The 27,410-nt window shown below is 41.7% G+C and overlaps 1 protein-coding gene across 1 annotated transcript in view; it reads right to left on the bottom strand.

Annotated features, from left to right (window-relative positions):
* kif1aa (kinesin family member 1Aa) overlaps positions 1 to 27,410 on the bottom strand; it is a 320,981-nt gene that overhangs the window by 23,104 nt on the left and 270,467 nt on the right. Inside the window, exons 37-43 of the mRNA XM_043702906.1 lie at positions 24,328 to 24,433; positions 19,782 to 19,808; positions 16,591 to 16,611; positions 15,896 to 15,919; positions 3,536 to 3,650; positions 2,572 to 2,705; positions 312 to 373 (exon numbers count right to left, since the gene is read on the bottom strand). Of these exons, the coding sequence (XP_043558841.1) occupies positions 312 to 373; positions 2,572 to 2,705; positions 3,536 to 3,650; positions 15,896 to 15,919; positions 16,591 to 16,611; positions 19,782 to 19,808; positions 24,328 to 24,433 (489 nt within the window). The remainder of the gene's footprint in view (positions 1 to 311; positions 374 to 2,571; positions 2,706 to 3,535; positions 3,651 to 15,895; positions 15,920 to 16,590; positions 16,612 to 19,781; positions 19,809 to 24,327; positions 24,434 to 27,410) is intronic.

Below are 27,410 nucleotides of genomic sequence, written 5' to 3'. Positions count from 1 at the left end.
TGGACCTTGGGCCAGAATGCTATCTGAGTCCATGTGTGGCTCCACGGTGACAGAGGCACAATCAGGCTCTGGAAATAAAAACCCTAAGGGGAAAAAAATCTCATACCATCAGCCCTCTCTCTTTTTCTGTCGCTTATATTACATACTTAATGTTGGTCACCTGTGAAAGACGTCTTGTGCTTGGTCACCTCAAAGCACCCTCAATAACCCAGCATCGTTCCGAAAGAAATGACCACATTCCAGCAAGTTTAACCAGCAAGACATCAGATACATAGTTCCTCGCTTTTCCAGTCAAGAACTATAGCTCTTACCTGGGCTAACAGCATCAGCAACCCGGCACAGGCTCAGCTCGTACACACCAGTCACTCGGTTACTGTGGGAATGAGAACAAGGAAACTCATAATAGATGGCCACTTCACAATATCAATGTTTTTATTCATTCACGGGATGAGGGCATCACTGGCTAGGCCAGCATTTGTTACCCATCCCTAATTGCTCAGAGGAGGGTTAACAGTCAACCACATTGGGTCTGGAGTCACATGTAGACCAGACAGAAAAAGGATGGCAGTTTCCTTCTTTAAAGGATACTGGTGAATCAGATGGGTTTTTCTGACAATTAGCAATGAATTCATGGTCATCATTAGACTCTTAATTCCAGACTTTTATTGAATTCCACCATCTGCTGTGGTGTGATTCAAACCCGGGTCCCAAAACTGTACCTGGGTCTCTGGATTTAACAGCCCAGCGTTAATACCACCGTTTGCCAACTTACACAGCAAAGCTCTGACTCCCCAGGCATCTCACTAATGGGGTATCTTCCCAATTAATGCTATTCAATTAATTTTGGTTCTTGTTCTCATGTGACCAGGTGGCCTGGACTGATTACAATCACAGAGAGGAAACATTTCCATGTAAGTTCACCCTCACTATCCCAGCTCCCCTAAACAGAGGGCAGTTGCTCATCCAGACTGTTCTCTCACAAAAGAGGCAGGTCTCCCAACTCACTCAAATGGTCTCCCAAGTATGATTACTTGTAATGCTGGAAAAAAAATCAACGAAGTGCCTTTATATCAGAAATGATGGCAGCTATCCTTCACATCTTCACCTTCGGTCCCATCTCTCTCTACAACAGATTTGATTTGACTGTCACTGTCTGGATTAATGCTTTTCCCTGGTAATCTATGGAAATGAGACATGACCATCCTTTGTATTAAAAATGTTCCTTTGCTCTGTTGATTTTATCCATTTACAATCTGTGGGATTTGAATACTTTGCTTGGACCAATTACTGGTGGAGCTTAAAAATTCCAATCAGGTCACTTCACAATTAGTTTCTTCTGAAGTCAATGAGTCCAATTTCCTCAGTCTTTGTCCAAAGAAATTCTGAATGGCCAGAAAAAAACAAAGCCAGTGGATTGCACCCCTTTATTTGTTTTAACAAATACTGACACAATTCGCTAATCTCCACCGTCAGTATACAGCAAACATGGGCTATGAATAAATCAATCATGTTCTCAAGAAAGAATCTTTGACCGCCGTGCATGAGGAGAAGTACTGTCCTTGGTGCTGCAGACTTCAGTGACAAGTAACCCCGGGCTTCTTTTACAATAAGAATCCCATTTGGTGCCTCAACGTCCTTCAGTTTGATCTTAAACTTTGTTGCCACCATCAATTTCAAGCCATGACCAGCCACGGCACTTAAAACAGTCTGTTCCTGGAGGAAACACCTCTCTCATTCTCAGGAGGGCTGGAAGAGTTTGCCACAATTAGGATCATAGACCAATCCATCAACCTTTGAGCCAGTGAGTCCAGTTTCTGAAAATTTTCTATGGCATAAACAAGAGATTGGTTCCTGTTTATGACCCCACTCAACCCTTTGTTTTCAGATATTAATACATTATGTTCAAGGAGTTTTCTGAAGGAGTGAAGCCAGTCTTAGAATCCTTTGCCTCAGTACAACTTTCCCAGATCCCACTCCATGTTAACCCACCCAACAGAGAATTGCTCTTATTGAAATGTCTACGATTCTCAGGGAGCTTGGCAGGGTAGATGCTGAGACAGGAATTTCCCTGTCAAGTGGGAATCTAGGTCTAGGGGGCAACATCCCAAATAAGAGATCTCTCACTTAAAGAGGGCTTGAAAAGAGATTCCTTCTTGCAGAGGTCCACTAATCTTTGGAATTTTCTTCACCACTGGGCAAAGCTGAGTTGGACATAGTTTTGATCAACAAGTGAGTTAAAGACTATGTGGGACAGGCAGGAAAGTGGAGTTAAGGCCATGATCAGATCGGTCACGATCTGACTGAATGATGGAGCAGGCTTGACAGGCTGAGTGGTCTACTCCAGCTCCTATCTGTTACATTATTTTTATCCCTTTCCTACTTCCCTTTCACTTTGCAACTCTGTCAGCATGGTGGTCTCGAGCTCAAACCCCAGGCGGTCACTGTTACTTGAATACTGATCTTGGAGGTTGAGAGGCCAGCTCTCCCCTGGTCATGTGGTTGATGAATCACGACATACATTTCAGCTCACTGACAGTGCCTGCAGACACTCAGTAGCAGGCAGTCCCTTACCTCTCTGAAGCTTTGAGTGTTCCACTGCCAAAGAGGTTACGAATAGAGCGGGAGGCTGGCAGCCTGGCATCTCGTGTGTAGAACACCATGCAGAAGTCTTTAGTAACAACTGCAGGTTGTGTACAGTTCGCCATCTGCCAAAGAGAGATGAGAGATTTACAGAAGGTTCACAATGTGATGAGCTGCAATTTTTGTTTCTTTCTCAGCTTCTGGTTGCAGCTCCTCGTCCCGGATAACATTGGTGATCCTGAGCGTTGCATTTCAATGGAAACACTGCTTGCTTTCCCAGAATGCTGTCAAATTCCTCATCACCATACAATTACACTGGTAAAATACTCAGCAACCTCACAACAAAACCACAGGTTGGATTGTGAAGGGAAAATAAAAGCCGTCAACCCAGTGCAGCAGAGACACTCATAAACATACTGCTGAAAGAGTGAAGAGGGAGCTTTACCCTGTTTCTAGCTCAGGATAGAACTGGATTGAATGTGGTTAATGAGACAGTGTAGAGGAAGATTAACTCTGTATCACTTCTTATGCTGCGTCTATCCTGGTTGTGTTTAATGGGACAGTGTAGAGGATGCTTTACCAAGCAACTAAACCATGTTCTCCCTACCCTGACAGTGCTTGATGGAACATTGTAGGGTAAACTTCACATTGTATGGCACCATGTACTGTAACTACCCCTGGGAGTGATTGATGGAGACAGTTTAGAGGAGGCTTAACTCCCTGTCTAACCCTGTACAGTACCTGCATGGAGAGTGTTTGATGGATAGTGTAGAAGAAACTTTATGCCTAACTCATTTTGTACTTGCCCTCTGAGTGTTTGAGGCCGAAAATGGCTGCCTGAAATAAAAAGCTTGAGATTCCCCATGATTTAAACCTTGGGGTTGTTGGCTACAAAATTCACAAGAATCCGGAAGGCGGGATACACATGTCTTGTCTATTTGAAGCGAGATCTCACCTCCAAATACGCTGACAACGTCATATAGATCTTCTCTCCGTATGGGGTCACTCTGTTCAGCAACAGGGAGTTGTGCATGGAGCTATCCCAGCCTGCTTCAAATCGGTAAAAGGTTCTGCAAAAATGGCACTATTCAGTCAGACCACGTCACTTCTCAAATACAGCTCCGCTGTTTTATATTTGCTTTCTGCTACAAATAACAGGAGCCCCTGGGAGACATAACAGCCTCAAATGCAACCTGGCAATCAACAATAAATACTACAGGACAGTTGCTTATTAGCCCTGCCACTGAAACTGGGCAGAGGTAATATTTTTGCCTCTGTTGTTTAGTCCAGTTGTCTGTGAACAATTTATTTTTTAAAAAAACCAATGGACGGATTTCAACAAAACATGATACACTGATCGGTATGAGCCCAAGTAGAACTGGTTAGTTTTTTGGTGAAGATACAGATCTAGATCCTGGCATTTTTTGAAATATGTGTTAACATTGGGAAATAGAGCTGATTGTCTATTTTTCTTCCAAAACGTTGTTGGTTGGTTTCAAATGTTAAATTTATCGCAGCTGTCAAAATGCTGGCAGAGACTTCAGGAGAGGTTGTTAGATATGAATTGGCCTCAAGTTTCCTCAATGAGATGGAAGCTCCGAATGAAAATAATTTTGCAGCGATGTAATTACAAAGCATCAACCTGACAGGGAAACGCCTGAAGGAAGAGTTACAGGAATTGTAACGATGGAATAGTGCAAATGCAATTGTAATTTTTATTGGCATATTTTCTGAGATCAAACAACCAGCTAAAACTGTATGTTATATTTTATAATGTTATAATGTAGCTGAAGGCTAGGATAGCAATCTACGGAGTACACACTTTACTTATCTTTCATGGGAGTGTTCACTCTCTCTCCCATCTGGTCCATTACAAAAAGAAACAGTGGTTCTTAGCAACAAATCCAAAAGGCAAGGTAACTTAATCTCCTACTGATTCTGATTTGCAGCATTCGCAGTTGTTTCAGTTTTTATTTTGTAACTTAACCTGGTTTCATTCTCTGCCCATTGCTTACAACTACTGGGAATATTGACTACTTGGAATGGCAGCAAAAGCATTGGTGTCCCATTTGATGTACCATTCAGCAAATGCCAAGCTTAACACAGTGGCTGGCTATCTCACAGCAGCAAAATTATACCTCTTCCTGTCCTCAGTCAATTGGCTGCACAGGTACCTTCCAAGCCCCCCTCCCATTTATCTCTCTATCCTCTTGGCTCAGAAGCCTCATTCCTGATGAAGAGCCCGAAATGTCGATTCTCCTGCTCCTCAAATGCTGCCTGACGTGCTATGCTTTTCCAGCATCACACTCTCAACACAGGCACTCTTCAACAAGCAGGGCATTTCCCAAAATAGCTTGGGGTTGGGGTGTTTGTATTGGGGAAACATATAGCACTGATCTTCCAAATGTGTTCACAGAGCATCAATCTGTGCTTGCCTTTCTTTTTTATTGGCATTTCAATGGCACAGACATACGATGGCTTAACATGTTCATTGCCTAACTCTAATGATACTGTAGACTAATGTCATTCTCTGACATGGGAACGACAGTCAACTTCATCCAATCCAGAATGTTCCTGTAGTATCTCAATTTCTTTTCTTATTCCTGGTTGTTCCACCATCTGGAGTGAGCCTAATATTTTTGTACTTGCCAGGTCATCCCCCAAGATGAAATCAGTTCCTCTATAGGTTTTTGTTTTACTACATCTAATTACAAATTTTCTACTTCCTAAGTCATTCTTTAATCAACTTTATATACTGTACCTGGTTCATAACCTATGGGAAGGATGTGAAGAGGGTTGAAAAGAGGTTGATCAGTTTGTTGCCTGGATTGGAGTGTATCAGCGAAAAGGAGAGGGAGGACAAACTTGAATTGTTTTTGGCAGAGATGGCAACCTGAGAGAAGTGTTTAGAATTGTGAGAGACATGGATAGGGTGGGTAGCTGGTGCCTTATCCCAGAATGGAAACGTCAAATATTAGAGGGCATTGATTTAAGGTGAGAGGAGAAAAGGTTAAAGTAGATGAGCAAGGTAAATGTTTTTACACGGAGGGTGACAAGTGCCTGGAACGTACAGCCAGGACAGGTGGTAGAAGCAGAAGGTGGGATATTGAACATATTGAGTCTGTCAGGGGCAGCATTTAGATTGGTACTTCTGCTAAAGTGACCACCTTTTTATATAGAGGTGACCTTCAGGATTGTTTTCCTGATTGTAATTAGCAAATAACATTGGCTGGCTCAAAACAAACCAGCCACGTTTGGTAGGAAGGTATAGGGAGAGGTTGAAATAGGCTGGGCTATTTTCTCTGGAGCATCGTGAAGGAGTGACCTTAAAGAAAGTTTATAAAATCATGAGGAGCATGGATAGGGTGTATAGCCAAGGCATTTTCCCCAGGGAGGGTGAGTCCAAAACTAGAGGACATAGGTTTCAGGTGAGAGGGGAAAGATTTAAAATGGACAGAAGAGGCAACATTTTCACATTGAGGATGGTGTGTGTATGGAATAAACTGCCAGAGGAAGTAGTGGAGGCTGGTACAATTACAACATTCAAGAGGCATCTGGGTGGGTATATGAATAGGAAGGGCTTAGAGAGATGTGGGCCAAGTGCTGGCAAATTGGACTAAATTAATTTAGAATATCTGGTGGGCATGGATGAGTCAGATTGAAGGGTCTGTTTCTGTGCTGTATGGCTCTGACTCTATGGCACTTCACTCTATGACGAGGTGAAGTGAGTTAGATGTTGGGCTTCTTATTTGCATTTACAAATAAACACTTGTGTTCAGCACAATGGGGTTTGAACCTGCTTCGTGCCCACCATTTAGGGACCTTAGTAGATACGTCTCATTTTCCAGGAGAATGAAAGATTGACTGACAATAGGGATGGTGTTACAGCTGCGATAAGTTGGGTAAGTTAGATTTGCCTGATAACTGTGGGCAATGGTATAATAACTGAGAGATGGTGGTAATTGAAAAGCTATGCAATAACTGCAACACTCTCCTTTTACCCCGTGGATATGACAGTTCAGGCTTTGAGTTGAGAGATAAGCAATCAAGAGAAAGTGAGAACTGCAGATGCTGGAGATCAGAGTTAAAAAGTGTGGTTGCTGGAAAAGCACAGCAGGTCAGGCAATCTGGTCAAATACATCATATGCATCGGAAAAACAATAAATGGCTGACATCTGTAAACTGATACTATTAAAAACATTGTAACAGACTACTGCCCCTAAAATGCTAGCTGTAACAAGAGAAAGATCTCCTGGAGAGAAATTCCATCACTCCCGAACTAATACACTCAACTCCTGTTTTTGTAGAGAAAGCAAGAAACAACTTCATGACAATTACAACACAAAAACATTTTTCATACAAGACCAATGTATCTTTCTTCAGAATTAATCTAAATGCTGGAGTTTTATAAAGTAATTTGTCACAAGACAAATTCTCAGTGAAAGACATAGAACTCAAGCCACCAATGACGAACACACGACAAAACATCAAGGAGACGCCAGGCTGAGAACAAATCATGTTACAGCCACCACCCACCACATGAAGAAGATTACAGTGTGAAGAATGTGTGAAAGATGTGTTGCGTATTGCGTATGAAGATACAAAAAATGAGAAACACAAAGAGCGAAGAGCACAAGATGTTTAGTGCACAACACAAACTTTACACAGAACGGAACAATGTCAGAGACAGCAACATTTTTCAGTCCTGTATTTATTACCATCTTTATAGGTAACAGGACAAACAGGGGCATTGATCATTATTTTCAGAAGGGAATTTTATGGGTTTAGATTAGATTTGGACAGTGGGCAGTTTACCTCAGAAAAGCCTCCACCATTGATGCTTGTCCATAGATTGCTCATAGAGCATAATTAAGCCAGTTGGTCAGGGCTCTGTATCTAACTTGATACCACTGAATGTAAATTTCCTGTAACCAAATTACTGTTCAGTTTGCTGAACCACGTCCTAGACTAAATCTGCACCTTATTAGGTGAGGGAGATTAAGAAGCAACCTAAGGTGTGTTGGGGGAGAGGTGAAAAGTGGAGTTAAAGTCATAGTTAGATCCACTGTGAACTTACTGAATAGCAGAGCAAGCTTGGTCAACAAAATGGCTCAATCCTCCTCCTGTTTCTTCTGATCCCATATAAGGTGACAAAAGAAGTCGATGGGGTAATGGGGTAAATAGCTTGCTATTTCCTTTGTTAACAAATTCCAGAAGAGGGGATGATAATATTAAATTAGTGCTGGGCAAACCATAGATGGTGTTAGGGAGCATTCTTTTGCACACGGCATGTCTGGGAATGTCTTCTCTACAAGGTTGTTTTGGCTGAAAATTTCAAAATTGAAATTTCAAAATTTCAAAATTGATAGATTTTTGTTAGGCAAAGGACTTGCAGAGCTGTCATGACCCAAGAGAGACAGTATAGGTACAATGAACAGAATGGATTACTCTTACCCTTACGTTCTGAAGAAAACCTCTCTTTTTGAGGGATAGGGGGTCTAGAGTATTCATAGAATCCAGCAAGTGGCATGTATTAAGGTGGGGGTTCAGTGGTGGGGGGTGGGGGGGAGCAATGATGCAGGAAAATCCACCCTGAAGAGGCCTTATCTGGACCTATGCTGACCTATCTACACTGATCCCACTTTCCAGCTCTTGAACTCTATGTGGAGTGGAGTATCTAAAACTGTTGAGGTTCAAAACACTCTCAGCACTAGCTTCTCTAACACCAAGTCAGATACTCTGCAACAAGATAGGACAAACTCAGGAGAAAGAAAGGGCATTCGCAAGACAGATAATAGTATCATGGCAAGGAGATGCCTGTGATTTCTGCACATTTTGGTGATTGTTACTGGAAGCTAAGCAAAAGAGCAGGGCGTGCTGGAAATAGGCAACACAAGAGCCAACATCAAAAAGGGAAGGCAAGGTAAAAAGTAATTTTTTTAGTCAACCCAGTGGGATATGTTACAACACACCTCAAGGGACAAAGGGACTCAAACCTTGACCTTCTGGCCCAGTGGTTGGGACTTGTGTTTTGTGTGGGACCTTTTAACAAACGGCCTGTCATTTCGGTTTTTCGATGCTGACATGACCCGCAGTGGATCTTCAGAGTTTACTGTAGAGAGTGCCATTCCTAACAACCTACAATTTCTCAACTCCTGAATTTGGGAATGTCCGTCTGGTGGAGAATTGAGAATATTGATTACCTTCAGGCCTGACAGTTCACTTGGATGGCCTGGGTTTCAAACAGCTGGTTAGATAGGTAGTACAGTGAGCTGCGCAGAGAAGGGCAGAGCTCAAATCTACTTGGGATTTTTAGCCACTGATCATAATCCTTGGTGCAGTTTGAAGTGAAAAGAATAAATGAGATAACCCAGTGTTTTCTATTGGGGCAGAGCTTCTCAATGTGTCTCTAGTATCTGCACACTGGTGTGCCTTGTTAACACTCTCAGAACTGAGCACTCCCTTCCTCCCCTCCTCACCTCCACCACAATGAGGTGGGTTTAAAACTAAACCTAGTTCAAACAACTATGTGCAATCTGAAATCTGAGATAGATGGAACAGTAATCTGTAACCCTGTGCTTTTCGTATCATGGCTAAGATTTAGGGCTCTGTGCATTAAGTGTGGTGCTGGGCATCTTCAGCAGTGAATAACCCTCTCTCCACATCAACAATAAAGCTCACTGGATCAAGACCCGATCATGCATTGACAGCTGACCAGCGGGTTTCCAGGCCTATTGGGTGCATTGACACTGAGGTCCTGCCTTGCCAATCAGAGGAGTTGGAGACCCTTAGTGGAAGCCAGGCCCACACAGTAAGGAAGGGATGTACCAGTGAGAAGATAAATGCTGTGCTTTGGGAGGTCACATTGAGAGAGTATCAGAGACAGGAATCTCGGCAATGCCAATCATCTGATTATTCATCCTTTCCACTGCCTCAACAGGAAAATCCTGCCCCATTTCTCTTAGTTGTTTCACAATCTCAAAGCCTGCCTAAAGTCACAGATTCATATAGCACAGAAGAGGCCTTAAGCTCATTGGGTCTATGCTGACCTATCTACACTGATTCCACTTTGCAGGACTTGGCCCATTGGCTTGAATGTTACGACATTTTAATGTGCTCATGCATGCAATTTTTAAGGGTTGTGCAGTTTCCCACCCCCCCCCCCCATCTTCCTTCACCTTCCCACTAGACTATGTCTTTGTTTCTCAACTGATGTTTATCCATTAACCCTCACCTTGAGCTCTGACATGCATCTCAGTCAGCATTCTGTGTTGCCGACCGTCTCAGGTAACATTATTCCACTTCCATTACATGCTTGATATTAATAACTCCTCCCAAATAAAACTGAGTCACTGACTGAACCTCTACTGATGTTAACCCAGCTCCCTTAAATTGTCACTGAATAACCCTTGAGCCCCCAGCATCTCCGGTACCATGACTAACTGCATCTATACTGAAGTTCATAAGGCTCCCTCGCACCGTCACCCACTAACTCTTCTCCATTGCTGTGTTGCTAACTTTATCTGTACTGATGTAAGTCCAGGATCCCACACATTAACTGTTAGTCACCCTCAGCACCCTGTGTTACTGACTGCATCTATATCTATGCCAATTCGGTGCATTCACCATCAGGTTTATGAAATCACTGTGAGTATATAGTCACTGCTCATGCTTTTATTGAAATGCTAAATAATAGAGCAGGCAGAGCCAATGGATGTAACAATACTTCTTAGGAACTATTACTTTGGAACTAGTAATCTAATACGGAGTCTCCCTTTTTTGAGTGATATGGTGAAAACAACAAGAAGTAACTTAGTCTTGGTGGCAGGGGTGAAAGGGGCTAAGAGGTAAAGTAGAGAAACTGAGGTTGATTGATGGCTGAAAGTTAAGCCCCTTGAATGCTTTCTTTAGTGTAGAACCACTGCCTATATCAGCAGTGGGTCCATCACTCTGACCGGACTTTCCTTTCTGATCTGCAAGGTGTACACACCTGTGCCGTTTCCAAGTATTCCAGCAAGAGTCAGCCCAGGCAGGGGCAGGGGCAGGTTGTGCCTTCATCTCACTGGTATTGGGTTCATGATTGGGGGAGTAAGCAGAACTCTCTGGTGGATAAAGGATCTCAAGCATTGTTGGGTAAGGGAAGAGAACATTTCTGTAATGTCACTTTTCCTTGATCAGTAGTGCTACGGGGACAACAGACTCAAGCCTGTGGCGAAGTTGTGGGAAAATGATGTGTTAAAGCAAATATTTGAAGTTTTATTATTTTATAAGAAGTGGTTCAGGAATATCCCTTTCTGTTCTATCATGAGTGGTTTCTGGTGCGTTTCAACTTTATTGAAATAAAATAAATAGTTTCGGACCAAGTGCAGACTTTATGGGTAATTTCCTCAGCTCGAGAAAATGCTCATTAAGACTGATGCCAAATGGATGCACACGCTTGAAGTAACCGCAGCGACAGTAAAGGTCCTAAACTAAGAGCCAACGGCAAATAAAACTCCAGCATCTCAGCCTCATTATTACTGTACAGTAGATTATTTGATGTGTTGGTCATGTACAGGCAATGGTTTTAGGCCAGAAGCAGACCACCATTCACTGACATCCTCATATACTTCATATGATCACCAACACATGTGAGATGGTCACTTAGAATTAAACATCATTTGGTTTTTCTCCCCCATTGCAATTCTGTAAGAGTTTGACTTCGGCAATATTGGAGAAAGGGCTGGCCCGTGCTGGGATTCCTCTGGAGCCTTAGCCCCTGTTCCTGGGACCTCTCTGGGCTGCATGGCCTAAAGTAAAAGAAAGAGAGACAACACCACAACAGGAAGTCCTGTTTCCCAAAATACAATTCTGAAAGGCCACAATGCTGTAACTGATCCTTCTTCCCATGCCCTTCAAACTGTCCCTGAATGCAGATGACGAGCAAGTTCCCAATGCTCCAAGACAAAGGTGATTTTCTCAGCTAGCAGTGAGGTGGGTAGGGGTGAATCAACTTGAGTTTTATTCTGGTTTTCCTTTTCCGCCCAGCAACATGACAAAACTATCTGCCTGTCCTGGGGCACCCCCTCTCCTAACATGGCTGTCTTCAGATGACAGGTAATCACACAGAGCAACACCAGTGATATACTAGTACCCTGCACAGTGCTGTTCAGGAAACCAAAGCCAAGCCAATAAATGCTCTCTGCAGTTTTGAACTGTGGATTCACACTTACTGGTAATAAAAGGAGAGTTTTAATTATAGTTCTTGCATGTCTCAGCACCTTCTGGGATATAAACTTGACTGGGATTGGATGATCTGATCTAGTTTGGTCTGGTCACAACGCGAGCAACTATCTCTGAAAATGGTTGAGATTAAATCCTAAAGGTTGGTATTCAACCCAGTCTGGAATGTACCTTACGTGACTCCCTGCTCAATACCTAGTCTCAATTCTGAGGCTGCTAGAAAAGGGACAAAAGGAGATGTCTAAAGGGAATGAGATAGAATGCTTTTAAAGATGACAGGGCTAATAAGAGTAGGGTGCAGTGCAAAAAGCAATCAGATACGATGGCCAGATTTTAGGGGTTAGTTGAGAGATGAATGTTTGCCAAGCCTAGAGAAGACCCACAGTGCTTCTTTGAAACAATGCCATTGGATCTTTAAGTTGAGATGAGAGGACTAATATCTCATTTGAAAGACAGCATGTCTGACAATGCAGCATTCCATTAGTACTGTACTAAACTGTTAGCCTAGATTACATGCTCAAACCTTTAGAGTAAACTTTGAGCCTACAGTCTTTGGGTGTGAGGGCTGTCACTGAGCCAAGACTAATATTTTGGCCAAAAGGTCAGAACTAGAGTAACAGCAAACATCTCACCAACAGAATCATTATTTGATTGATGTACCCTCCAATGACTATTATTCACCAACATAAAACTTTACCCTGATAGGGGATAGCACTGCTGACAAAGGGACTCAGTGGAGACTTTATTTCCACTTTCTGTACACAATCAGCTTCAAGTTGCATCGAAGAATATTTCATGTTGACAAACTAAAAGGGCTTATTTGCTGATATTTCAGAATATTCATGAAGGACAAATTCACTTCCAATTTTTGCACTGATTTTTGACTTCCAGTACTCCCTGCATTGGACACATCAAGAATTAAATACGGGGTAAACCTCCCTTGAAAAAATACTCTGAGGTCAGGGACTCCCGAAACCGGGATAAAAACTCAAGCACATTTTGAACAGCGTGACCTCTCCCCTCTCATGACAATCTTCCAGCATCACTTTACCTTTGACCCTCAGATAGCATCCCTGATTTCCTGTTGTGATGTTATGAGTAGCGCACATAAACAGTGCTCCCAGCATCTTCTGTTTTCTTCAATTATAAAAAAAACAAGTCATTCTAGCTGCTATCTAAACCATTCCTTGTTTTGTTTTTCCCCTGAAACATAACAACTGACAAGGGTGACATTAGCAATATTAGCAACAGATTTATGTTTGAGGGCAGGTGAATTAGGTGGCCTGCAAGATGCCTGAACTTAAGGCCAACATTTGAACGCACTGAAAGACCTCACTGTAATCTGCTCCATCCTTCGATATTGCCTGCAGTAAACAGCTCTGGATTGTCAAGTCCACTATGAGTGGACCAACTTTGGATCGACTGCACTGGTCAAGCTCTGAACATGCTTGATTGTTCAGGTTTGATCAAGGCACACCCACAGATATAAAGATACAGTATTTCTCTTAAAGGCCTTTGTCATAATTAGTTTGGGCCCTGACCCCCACTTGGATATTACATGTTTACCTCCTTAAAATTTGCACTATCACTGCAACCAAACTCAAATCTGAAAGAAAGAGGCTCCACATTTTATAATAGCTTTTCTGTTCGTTTTGATCTTCATACTGTCTCACTGCTTATCTTGGATAGTCCTCTCCATGAACATGTCTGTGAAGTGTAGACCGTTCCTGTCCTCCAAAGTTGTCCCAATTTTTAAAGTCTCAGCTTCAAATTCTGCCCAACCTCTGCAGAAGTGTTTTAGTCACACAGCTCTCTGCATTTCTGTACATGTTTTCACATTATCTTCCATGGTTGCAAAGTCCTTGAGCTCACTCCAAGGCAATCAACAGGTTTTTGACCTAAAAAGCTGACCTCGAGCAGAAAGCAGTGTCACAGAATAACAAGTTTAATCATCATGCAATATGTACTGGATCATTAAAGGGAAGAAAGGGAAATTAGGGGTAAGGGGGACGTGTCAGACACAAGCAGAAAGCAAGAGTGCATAAATGAAAAAGGGACAGAAAGAGAGAAAAGGCAAGGAGTTTGAGAGAAATGGGGAAGAGAAAGGAAGAGAAGATGAAAGAGAGGGCAGAATGGAGTGGAATTTGGCAGATCAGGGAAGTGAAAAGAGAAAGGTAATTGTATAGGAACAATGAGTGATGGAAGGAAAAAGTCATTGAGGAGAAAAAGAGAAATCCTAAGGATGTCTCACATTTCTGTAACAGTTCAATCTGTTCTGCCTCTTGGAGGCATCTAAAGCTCATTGAATTCCACCAAACCATTTAGCCAATCACCTGGTAGAGCCCATTGCAGATCCTCCCAATATTTACCCTATTGATCCCCTTCCAAAGAGTGAAGGTGAAGATAAATAGCCTCTGTAGTGACTGCTGTCAAATGGGTAAAGCAAATTAAAGGAAATTGGGATTTCTTTCCTTGAAGGATATTGGTGAGCAACATTTGATTTTATGCCAATCACCACTATAGACTCCAACATTTAATTCCCTGTTATTTTAACTAATTGAATATTAAACTTCCCCAGCTGCCAATAGCGGGATTTGGTCTGAGGGCTTTGGATCACAACTGCAGGTTTCTGGATTAGCAGTAGTATCATGACCACTATGTTTCCTTATACCCTATAAATGCACTGGAAGAGAAATGAATATCAGGGATATATGGCAATCATGTGATAGCACAATTTCCCAATCCACATTTGTTTTCAGTGAGATTCCCTGATAGGATTCTGTGCTCTGTTCTTTTATCTTCACTCCAATGGTCAGAATTTTAATGAAAAATCCAGCCTAGTCAAGATACAATTGAATATTTGAACAAATCATAGCTGGCAATAAGTGTGGAATAATCTCAGTATATTTGATCTTCCTACCACAAAGTCTCACCCTCCCATGTGTCTATTTTGAGAGTATTAATTTGCTTTGTATCAGAGGTTAGATTCCACACTCTCAGTGGTTGTCAGGGTGAGCAATTTTCTAATCACCATCATTGTAGCACCTTTAATGTTTATCTCAACTCACTGCCTCCGACTCTTCAGCGTTTTTCCCAATGATCCTAAGTCAACTTCACTACAATTATTCTCTCCATCTTTGGTTTCCCACACCAATCCAGCCAAGTTCAATAAATAGTCTTGTCTTTCTCATGAGTACTCTTGAGTACTTTACATGGAACACTCAGTTTGAAGGCTCATCTGTCTGCTTGCTCCTGCCATTCCCACCTTATTCTCTTTAATTTTGCCACTATTTGTACTCCTGTTACTCATCCGTCTGATATGACAATCTGAAATAGAGCCACCATGTGGAGCCTCACTCCTTACCTCCTTGGAAACACTAAGTTGCACAGTTGAGCTCTTTTGCAGTCACTTTGTTGTGAAACACACACCACAGGAAGGTCCAATGCCAACCATTCAACTGTTACTCGGCAACTCGCTGTCTGTTCTCCCCATCTCCTTTTCACTTTGGTCAATTCTGCAAAGGGATTCCCCACCAGCCAACCATCCTGATAATATCCAGGTCTTGATTTTAAACTGCCTTTCTACTTTCCAAATGGGAATATACTGGCAAATCTTTGAATTCACGCCAGCAATCAGGACGATGTCAGTAAGTTACACTCATTGAGAATTTATGGTTGGACTTCACTTCCATTCTATTACTGTTTAGAAAAGCTGCAAAATCACTGTCCATCTCTCCTCTAGTCCCCATTCACCGTTTCCAGGATTTGAACGTTTTGTTTAATTGTTGCTGTTTTCATCTACTGTGTATACATTTTGAAAGGGATGGAAATGGCTTCGACGACAGGCCAATAAACAGGAATACTGTCTCTTTGAACAAATGCAATCTCACAATTTCGCAATAAAGACATTTTAAAAGGAGCACAAATATCATTGGAGGGCACAGCAGGTTAACAGGCACAGGACACGAACAGGGGAGTAAATAAAACCGAAACAAGTGATACCAGTGAGTGTAACAAAAGAAAAGGACTGGACATAAACTGGAAAAAGAGAGAGAGTGAGATAGAGAGAGTGAAAGAAAAGTTCACTGTGTACCTATTGTCATTTCCATGTGTTATGCTTTTAGTGAAGACAACCCAGAGACAAACACAAAAGGGGAAAAAAAAGAAAAAAAATGTCAGAAGTTTAGTCCTTAGGACGCTAGATGCCATGTCAGTAATGCCGACTTGAGCAACAGTAGGTGGGAGGATGGTGCTGGTGGTGGAGGAAAGGAGGGAAGGGGTGGGGGCAAAATTTGACCCTCCACCACATCTGAGTACAGACTGCCAATGAGCATTACGTGCAGTTTCCTCTGAGGCCAATAGAAATTCTGCAAAGACCTGAATGGTGAATTGATTGGGGCACAGGACACACTGTCAGTATCGGGCTGAATCATCAGATGAAATTGAGGAGGAAGCTGGCCATAAATATGTTGCAATCTCTTCCAATCACTGCTGGTGGGAACAGTCCTCCTCTGGGAGTGATTTAATCCATCACTCCGAGTTACACACCGAGTCAGTCACCATTATACTGCATGGTTCAATAGTGAATAATCCTTACCCTGGTGAGGAAGTAGCAACTTGATGTTGTCACACAGTTAAGTACCCGTAACCGGCAACTCCGCACAGCTACACCATGATAATGCTAGTCCTATTGGACCAACAAGAACCCTGTACAATGGCACAGTGAATAATCCTTAGCCCGGTTAGTCAATGGGAACACTGGTTATTGGCAATAGTAAGCGACCTCACCTTGCTGTTTCTTCCAGGTATCTGGAATTGAAGTCAGGAGGAAAGGTTTACAAAATTGATTTTGTTTTCTTGACAAAACAATGAACTTTCAAGGTAACTATACAGAGGTGACGTTTTCCAAATTGCAAAGGTGTCCAGAACATTGTTCTCTGCTGCCTTCAAACACCAGCATGTATAAGTTAAAAGTAGGAAATAGGGAGTAGGAAGGGATGCTGGTGTTTTTACACAAAAAGTAGGAGACTTGAGGAACGCTTGAAAGGTCATTGAAACACACAATGTTAATCAGTGTTCAATCGCTAATTGCAGATGTAATTTGGGAAAGAAAGATCGGCATAAATGGCAACGAGTGATCTCAGAAAACTGAACTGGCTTGCTTAATCAAATTGTTATTTTCGGTATTTATGACTCATATCGTGAACAGCAATTTCATGTGTAGTCTTTGCATAGCTGAACAAATAGATAAGCAGAGTAAATGATGAGTAAATCCTGCCTGATGATGAATTAAATCAGAAATGGTGATGAACTCTTACCCTGCTGAATTAACAGGAATTTTGCACAGTGAGGGATTCTTACCCTGGGTGTTAACAGGAAGTTTACACAGTGAGGAATTCTTACCCTGACGTGTTAACAGGAATTTTGCACAGTTACAACTTGGAACCTCTATCCTGCTGAATTAACAGAAATTTCACACAGATTTTAGTGGGAAATCAATAATGATAGGGTGTGGAATGCTAGACTTGATGAATAATCAGAAACTTCAGACAATAACTCAGTTAAAAAACTAACCCTGCTGAATACAGAAAAACTCTATTCAATTACCTAGTGAGCAAATCTATCCTGCTTAAGAAAGAAAGAGTTCCATACAATTACACAGTAAATAACTTCATCCAGCCGAATAAATAAAAGTTCCCTCAAGTGAATAATGCTTATTGTACTTGGTAAACAGGGACAAAATAGACAGGAACTTCTGCAATTACAAAAGGGGGAAAGATGTGCTTTATTTGGCTCTGACTAAAAACATAATTAGTCAAGGTATGGGGTGTCATAATCAAGAAATGATTGAATAAAGCTTAGAGTCTATACGTATCTGTGACAAAGTGCAGACTCTCAGCCTCAACCTCAACTGATATGTAAAGCAACTATGGTTGTCCAAGACTTAACTTATTTATCAGTGGAGTGATTTTAAAAAGTCAGCGACAGTGCAATCCAGTGGCACTTGCTCAGTAATAACATGCTCATGGACACTTAGCTGGGATTCTGCCAGGGCGATTCAGCTCTTGACCTCATTACAGCCTTTGTCCAAACATAGACAAAAGAGCTGAACTCCAGAGGTGAGATGATAGTGGCATTTTTGACATCAAGGTAGCATTGAGTCTGTATAGCATCAAGGAGTGGGGGAAAACTGGGGTCAATGTGAATCGGGGATAAGTTGGCATCATATATAGCACAAAGGAAGATGGTTGTGGTTGTTGGTGGTCAATCATCTCAGCTCCAGGACATCTCCGCAGCAGTTTTTCAGAATAGTGTCCCAGCCCAACCATCTTCAACTGCTTCATTAATGACCATTATTCCATCATAAAATTTGAAATGGGATTGTTTTCTGACAATTACACAATGTTAGTACCATTTGCAACTCCTCAGATCCTGAAGCAGTTTGAATTGCAATGCAACAAAATGTGCACAACATCCAGGCTTGGGTTGTCAAGCTAACAGTAACCTTTGCAAGTGTCAGACAATGACACAACTCAAACAAGCGAGAATCTAATAATTGCTCCTTGACATTCAATGGCATTGTAATTGCTGAATCTCCCACCATCAACATCCTGGGAGCAACCACTGACCAGAAAGTGAACTTGACCGGTGTGGATTTCCTGCAGGTGCTCTGGTTTCCTGCCACAGTACAAAGTTATGCAGGCTGGGTGGACTGGCCTAGCTGAAGTGCCCATTGTGTCCAAGGATGTACAGATTAGATGGATTGGCCATTAGAAATGCAGGTTTTCAGGGATATTGATGGGCTGAATGACCTGCTTCCACATTGTAGGGATTCTATGATTCTATTACATTAAGACTGTGGCAACAAGCGCAGATCAGAGGATATGAATTCTATAACTCATCTCCAGTGCCTGTCCACCATCTACAAGGCACAAGACTACAATTGGAATACTTTCCACATATCTGGATGTGTGTTGCGACAACAACAATCGACACCATCCATGGCAAAGCATGATTAACACCGCATCTCACTCCTTCAAAATCACTCCCTTCACAACCAATGCACAGTAGCTGAGGTGTGCAAGATGCAGAAAAGCAACGCAGCAACCCACTCTGTCTCCTTCAACAGCGCCTTTCAAAACTGCAATCTCTACCACCTTGTGGGACCAGGGTAGCAATTGTGTGGGAAAGGCTGCTCTCCAAGCCATACACAGTCCTGACTTGGAACTATAATCTGTGTTCCTTCACTCTTGCTGGGTCAAAATCCTTGAACTCCCTTCCTAACAGCACTGTGGGTGTCCCTATCAACATAAGAACTGCAGTGGTTCAAGAAGGTAGCTCATTAACGCTTTCACCGGGGCAATGAGGGATGGCAAGTGTTAGCCTAGCCAGTGATGCCACATCCTGTGAACTTCAAATGCAGTACTGGGTAATAGTTTTTGACTGGCCCATGAGCAGTTGTCTCAATATATCATAGTTTGTACTCGAGTTGGCCCATTTTGTAGTTGGACTAAATTTCTTGGTTTGACATAAAAGCTTTCCACAACATGACTTACTGAAGTCTACCGCAATTGAAAGCACAGACAGTGTAACATTTTAAACACACGCATTGAACTCTCATACTCTCCGGCGAAAATAAAAACTGAACAAAATGAAGGAGCAGTGAAAAAGCTTGCCTTGACACACCCCCAACCCCACAAATCTTTAGCAAAACGCCAGTCAATTTATCACAGCCATTGCAATGCCACATGCAGCCTTTGGCCTCCTCAGAGCTAATGGAATTGGGCTTCAAAACCGAATCAAACTGGTAATGCCTGGCAGGTCTTTGCAGAATGTGGTGAAGAGAGGAAAAAGTGAAAGGAAACGAACAATCCAAATAAATGAAGATTAAATCAAAGAAGAGCAAAGGTTTCAATGTGATTTCAATGCCTGAAAACTGTTGGGAAATAAATGCTTTAAGGAGTTAAAACAAAAAATACCTAGGCATATCCGAATCAAGAAATTGCCTGCAAAAACACAAAAACAATACCTTGTTAGTAGACTCAATAAAGTATCGAAAGTGACTGTAACATTATAAAGCAAAGCACGTATGGAAGCTTCACGTTTCAGCAGACCCTGAGCACCATGACACCGCAAAGCTATGCTCTATGATATAGAAGGTCACTAATATTCATTAAGTAACGTTGTTAGGGACCATCTTACAGAACAGTTAAAGGCCTTGTCTTTGTTTTTGGAAAACAATGTTCCAATTTCTGGATAATGAACACAACATGTGAGTGTAATCCCAATGCCAGGTTACGTATGCCTTTGTCTCTTACACTACTGCAGAGTTCACCCTCCAGTAGAGAATCTGGCTACAGATGACTGTTTTAAAAAGGCAATCTATACTTTATGTTGAAATTAGATCAGAAGCTATTGGGTGGTAGATGGGGGAGGCAAAGTTTAGACTTGCATATCTTTGTATTAGACACAATGTTTTGAGTGAAAATCTGAACAGGAAGTGGGAGAGGGTGGTCCAGGATGTGGGGACAGGAGTTTATGAACAACTGCTAGGATGCTGAAGTTTTCTACATCCCACAAGACAAGGAACTGTAGGGCCCTTAATTTACCAATTATGCTGATTGACTTGCATTATTATGTCTTATAAAAGTATTTACTGGAAAGCTAGCTTGCTAATGGTCTAGGAAAACTCACTGTTGTGCCTGACCGATCATAACTAATCTTTTGTGGCAGCTATTTTCCTGGAAAGGATGTTGTCTAAATCTGATTGGTATTTGCTTACCACTGCTGCACTGCAGAAAGATTGTCTGCCTACTCTGGGCACAATATTTTCCAAACCATCCATACTATTCTGGTGAGAACCTACAAGGTCAACTTACTTATGGATGCTTCACTCATTCTGAGGTGTTTAGTGACCTTCTATGTCTGTGGCAGGAGTAATGTCCATAGATGCATGTGACAGGGATGAAGCAGGAGTTGACTTTGACCTTTCACCTTTTGGTACACTAGAATCTTCGCTGTAGCTGCTAATATGAGAAAAGCGATCACAAGTAGCACTCTAACATACCCACTTGCGCACAATCTCAAGTTCACACTCATGCTCCCTTCCTCCCATTCTCCTCACGAACAATTCTTGTCTCACCTACACAGGCTCACCCATATTCAGACACACTCATACACAGACTCACTCATACCCCAACACACACATTCATATTGACCCACAGACACACTCGTATTAATTCAAACTCAGAAACAAATTCAGATTCACATACATCATACATAAACACACACTCCTTCATATTCATTCAAACTCACTCAATACATGCAACAAATATTCTCTCACACAAACCAATCAATTTTATAGTTATGATTAGATAACTTACAGTGTGGAAACAGGCCCTTTGGCACAACAAGTCCACACCGACCCTCTGAAGAGCAACCCACCCAGACCCATTCCCCTACATTTACCCCTTCACCTAACACTATGGGCAATTTAGCTTGGCCAATTCACCTAACCTGCACATCTTTGGACTGTGGGAGGAAACCGGAGCATCCGGAGGAAACCCCAGCAGACACAGGGAGAATGTGCAAACTCCACACAGGCAGTTGCCCGAGGCGGGAATTGAACCCAGGTCTCTGGAGCTGTGAGGCAGCAGTGCTAACCACCGTGCCGCATTATGGAAGCCTAAATGGTTACAAGCCTAACCATTTTCACATGTAGAAGAAAGGGTTAGGAAAACAGCCAACTCAATTATCTCTGGAAAGAGCTCTTCCAATTGTTGCTGCATCACGTTGCTCATCTGTAATTTTCTTGAACCTACTTTTCCCTCACTACCCTAGGCTTATAATTTTAATGCATTCTTTTTATTAACCTACTTAAGCTGCATTTTATGGGTATCAGGAAATCCTGCAGTTGGAAGCTGGTAAGAAATAATCGATGTGGTTTTGCAGCACTGCTTGTGGGCTGGGACCACCAACAATGTTCCTTTTCTGCCCTGTGATCACCAATTCACCCATCTATCTCTACATTCCCCTGTCATCAGACACTTCCACTTGACTGCAAGTACCTCAATTGTTCTGGAATCCTCACCCTCAACCCAAACATACCCCCCCCCTTCACTAAATTCAGATATGGATGTGATTCGTCCTTCCTGACTGTGACGCCTACCTGTATCAAAGAGATTTCTCTCACAGACTATGATCTGAGTTCTCACCAATAAGGTTATGTACTGCACACCTCTACCCCTCCTTCACTCCCATACCCCAGAATAGAAACAGCACCTAGGCATGATCACTTGCGCGCCCCCCCCCCCCCTCCCTTTCTTCGCTCTGCTCCTTAGCTGCTGTCTTGTGTCAGTTCTCCTGCCCAATGGATGGGCGGACTATTAACCAGACTTGCTGGTGGGTGGGACACCTAGTGAGAAAATGTAGAAGGTGTGATGCAGTTAATTTTAGCACGGCATCCAGGGAGCTCGTTCTCCTACCATAAACCCATCCAGATTCCCCATAAATATAAGGTCTCTCCTATCTACCACTAACAAACTGTACATCCTAATGCCATATTGTAAAAGGACAGTGTCTGACCCACTGATCCTGAACTCTACATTTTGACAGGACCTCTCTGATGCTTGGAGCAAGCTTAGCATAAGTAAGCCTGGCGTAAAAGCAATGCCTCACTTCAGTTCAGTTACTACTTTTACTCTAATTCATCTGGGTATGGGGAAGTGGTCTCCAAAAAGTGAGAAAAAATGAACAATATTCAAAAATTCCTGAGAGACATTAGAGAAAAGGATAACAAATAATATCACTACAATTAAAACGACATTTACCAATATTCCTTCATGATTTTACAAAATCAATGGAATGATTGAACTCTTCCCACTGAGTATCCCTGTGCTGCCCAGTGCAACATAAATCTCTCTTATAGACTCTACTATTACTCTGAAAGGAGGTACTGCTCAGTCTGGTGCATGTGACTGTCTGGCCTTGTCCCTCAAACTGTGCGAAGGACATGTCCAGGGACTCAGCAAAGAAATTCAAATCTCAGTAAGTATATGATAAAAATTAATATATCAGGAGTGGGAAAGGGGTTCTTTTCATTTAAGTGGGAACTGTCTTGCAGAATGTGTTAGCATGCAAAGATACTGAAGGAGTGGCATAGATAGGATGAAGAGACAATTGAACATGTCAATGGAAAGAAAAGATTGAATCATATGATGACAATGTGGACTAAATCTGTGGAATAAACTAGACTTGGTGTGTCTCGACTTCTCTCTGTGGTGGTGGTGATAGGGATGGCAATACTTACATTGTATTTGTTGATATGATTGGTGGTGTTAATATTTATTTCTGCTCCCCTTTTCCCACCACCTTGTGTGTGTTTCCATCACCTTCCGTATGATTGGTGAAATAGCGTCACTAGTCTTTAAAACTCCACAAAAGCAAGAAAAGCACATTCCACTTCACAGTTAGAAAGCCAATGAAAGCTAAGTCACTAAAAATCCACTAAATGCAGGATAATAGACACCATCCAGCCAGCTACTAAAGAGCAACCCAATCAAAGAGATTAAATAGGTTTACAAAATGACAGAAGCAGCAAAGGTAAGGCATAAAATGATAACAATTTAGATTAAACTATGGTTTGAACTCCATTTTAAAGCACAAATTATTTTGCGTATTCAGTAGCATTGAGTTTAAATGGTTTCACACTCTCACTTTTATACAGTGTATGGATCTCTGCTCACCCAATGTGGAGTTGTAATCAATCAAAGGACATGGCATTCTGTAGAGGGGCAACAGGATTCTCTATCCTATCCCACTTAAGTCCAGAACAGCGTGAGTTCAGCTTCAGTTTTTCTGTTATTCCAAACCCATGGTGTGTACCTACCATTGGAGTGTTTAATGAAACTTCACTCTGTTACTAACCTCACTTGGGAGTGTTTGATGGAATAGTGTACAGGCAACTTCATACTTAATCTGTGTTGCATATGATGTAGGAATTGGGCAGTATTAGAGGAAGATTTTCTTCTGTATCTAACTTGTGGTGTACCAGGCCTAGAATTACTTACTGGAACAATATAGAGCAAGCATTAACCTGCTGCTAATCTAGGCTGTACCTAACTTGCAAGTGGTTTTCTGGGGGGGACTTAGAGGAAGCTGTTCCATGCACCTAACCTGTGGTGTATCTGAACTGGAAATGCTTCAGACAACAGTGCAGAAGTAGTTTGACTGGACATCTAATTCTATTCTGTACGTCAGGGAATATTCATAGTCAGGGCAGGTTTTGCTGAGTTGCAAAGTCAAAGTTGTGCTGGAAGCAGCGAAAAATTGAAATATTCTACACGCCTGAATAAATAAGAAGTGGTTGAGGGATAGGATTCCGCAAATGAGAGTACTGAGAATTCAGAGGAGAGATCTGGGGGAAATCATTTAAAAATATTGACAAAACATACTGTGCAATTTGCAGTTCGCATACACTAAGCAGTGTCAAAGTGGGCACAAGTGACTCTGCTGTTTAATACGTACCGATCCTCCAGGGTTGGGTGGGTGTAGCCAGCAGTTAGAATATTCAGGGACAGGATGTTGGGATCGATGACAGAATCATCTGACTCTGGTGTACTTCGGATTCGACCTATCGACAGAGACAATTCAAAATTCTTTACTGAAGCGAACAACATTCATGAAACCTGACACCATCTGAGACAAATATTTGCCTTGATTGGCCCTCAATGCATCACCTTCCACATTCCATACCCTTCACCACCAATGCACAGTGACAGCACCATCCACAAATGCTTCTTAAGTGAATTGAGGGTTTCTGCCAAAACCAACAAACCAGGCAGTGAATTCCAGACACCCAGCACCATCTGGGTGAACATGTTTTTCCTTATGTTCTCTCTAATCTTCCTACCAATCACCTTAAATTTGTGTCCCCTGGTAATTGACAATTTTTTGAGGTGAAACAGGTCTCTCCAAGCCCCTCATCATTTTGTACACCTCAATTAAATCACCTCTTCAGCTTCTTTTATTTTAAGGAAAATAGCTCCAGACTATCCAGTCTGTCCTCATACTTACAGTTTTCAAAACCTGGCAGTCGTCTTGTAAAGTTCCTCTGTACTTTCGCGAGCAATGATGTCCTTCCTATGATGTGGTGACCAGAAATACATAAAACTTGTCCAACCACTGCCTTACATAGTTTGTGTATTGCATCCCACCTTTGCACTCAGTATCTTGCCCATTGAAGGGAAGCATCCTAACTGCCCTCTTTACCACTTTATAGACATATCCTTCCACCTTCAGGGACCTTTGGGCATGCATTCTAAGGTCTCTCACTTCCTCTATATCTCCCAATACCTTACATACTTGTAGCTCATCAGCTTTAGCCTGAATTTTCACATGAATTGAGGCATGTTTGAGATTTGTTTCAAGCCCAAAAACAATTGCCAAAAATTTATGGTCCATTTTGACCTGAATTTCATTCCCATGAGGTTATCTGTGAGCTGTTCAAATCCCCACATAACTTCTAATGCTTCCACCTCTTTGATTGTGTACCTCTGTTTAGTTCCCATCAATGCTCTCAACAGGTTCATGTGTCCCATCAGTCTGCACTTGATTAAGGACTACCTCCAGCCATGTGAATGATGCAGCCATAGCCAACGTAGTCTGGGTTGTGATGTGCTAAACAATTAGTAGAAAGTAACGTCTCCTTAATTATTTCAAAAGCTGCTGCTGCTCCTTTTGCTGCCCTTTCTTCAGAAGATTAATTATTAGTCCATTAGGGATTTCCTACTTGATTCATCATGCCTAAGAACTGCAGTTTACACACTTTGATGGTGGAACTTCATTGATAGCTCCCTTCTTTTTTGGATCCAGTACAATGCCTTTTTTTTGGATAATTTGCTTTCGGGATGTAATCATTGCTCTGGAGAATGGCATTTTGTCATTTAGTGAAAGGATGGTGTCTTTAACACATTCCTGTTCCTGTAGTCAGGTTGCTTCCTTGTTTTGCAATGCTTGAGGATGACATTCATATGACAAATGGTTTCTTATTTCAATTTCAGGATTCTAGACCTTGTCCTTCAGAACATCTCTGGCATATACATGATCTCAAATGCTAGAGGGTTAAAATAACACCATCCAAATGGTGTAATAAATGTAAGTTTACAGGAATGATACCTAGACTTCAAGGGTTAAGTTATGAGGAGAGATTATAAGAATTAGGTCTGTTTTCTCTAGAATTTAGAAGGTTAGGTGGTGATCTGATGAAAGTCTTCAAGATATTAACAGGAAAAGACAGGGTAGATAAAGATAAACTATTTCCACTGATGGGGATTCTAGAACTAGGTGGCATAGTCAGAGAGTTAGACCCAGGCAAATCAGAGAGATGTTAGGAAGCACCTCTACATACAAAGGGTGGTAGAGGTTTGGAATTCTCTTCCACAGATCACAGTGGTCGATGGATTAATGGTTAATTTTAAATTTGAGATCAATTAATTTTTGTTCAGCAAAGATATTAAGGGATATGGAGTTAGGACACAGATCAGCCATGATCTTGTTGAATGGTGCAACAGGCTTGAGGAGCTGAAAGGTTCCTATGTTCCGAAATATAGTCAGCATTCTTCACTCTTGGTCTAAGGATACCTATCAAAATCTATTGTGTCATTCAGTCTCAGAAAAAGCTTTACCTGTTTCTAATTTTGTCAAGCCATCACTAATAGACAAAATAGGATAGATTTTCCTTCTGAATCTTTCGTTTCATTGAATGAGACACACAACACCATGTTGGTTCTCTATTTGCCTTTGTAAACAGTTATTATCTCTGAGCACCACTGTGTCCCGCCTGTCACTGGCAACGTAACCCTTAATTCCAATCATGGTCTGCAACTGAGATGTTAATTTTCCCATTAAAGAATGAGGACACTTCTGGAAATTGTACAAACAGATAGGTTTAGCATCTTTTTTGGAGAATAATGAGAGTCTCTAGATTCAAGTTGCCTTAACTTTTAAATAGCATTGGAAATTCTTGCTGAAATTTTGTGCACCTTCGTGTTGAAGTACCTTACCCTTCGAGACCTAGATTAATAAATGCATTTCCACTTGACTGTGAAATATTCTGATTCCTCAATAGATATAATATTTCACTGACATTTCATCCTGTGACTAAATGGCATGGTTATTTACCTACACAACTAAAGATCTATTCCTCCTGGACTTTGGAGCTTTATGTCTGCTGGTCTGTCTGTCTTAGACTTCAACCCTGACAAATTATCTACCAGTATTGAAACTGCTGCTCTTCTGTTGAATTTAAATTCTGTTTCAAAGACCTTCAAGTTCATGGCCCAGAAACTGCTCTGACTCTCTTTAACTTGCCCCAAAATACCTTTGGTTCTGAATCTTTAAAGTTTTGAATGCTTTCCATGTTGCATACTTTCCACTTTCCTAGACATTTTCCTTTTTTTAGGCTTTTTCCTTTGTTTTTGAGATGGCGAAAGTGCTTTTAATTGACAATACTCCCTACCGTGTCTCAGATGACCCTGCAGTATATTCATTGCATTTGTGGTTCTGTTTAGTGCCACATGTTGCCCAATCTAATATGGTTGATGATGTTA

The sequence above is a fragment of the Chiloscyllium plagiosum genome, chromosome 13, assembly GCF_004010195.1.
Source record: "Chiloscyllium plagiosum isolate BGI_BamShark_2017 chromosome 13, ASM401019v2, whole genome shotgun sequence".
Taxonomy (NCBI): domain Eukaryota; kingdom Metazoa; phylum Chordata; class Chondrichthyes; order Orectolobiformes; family Hemiscylliidae; genus Chiloscyllium; species Chiloscyllium plagiosum.
Note: the sequence above shows the minus strand (reverse complement) of the source record. Positions and strands in the feature narration are given on the sequence as shown.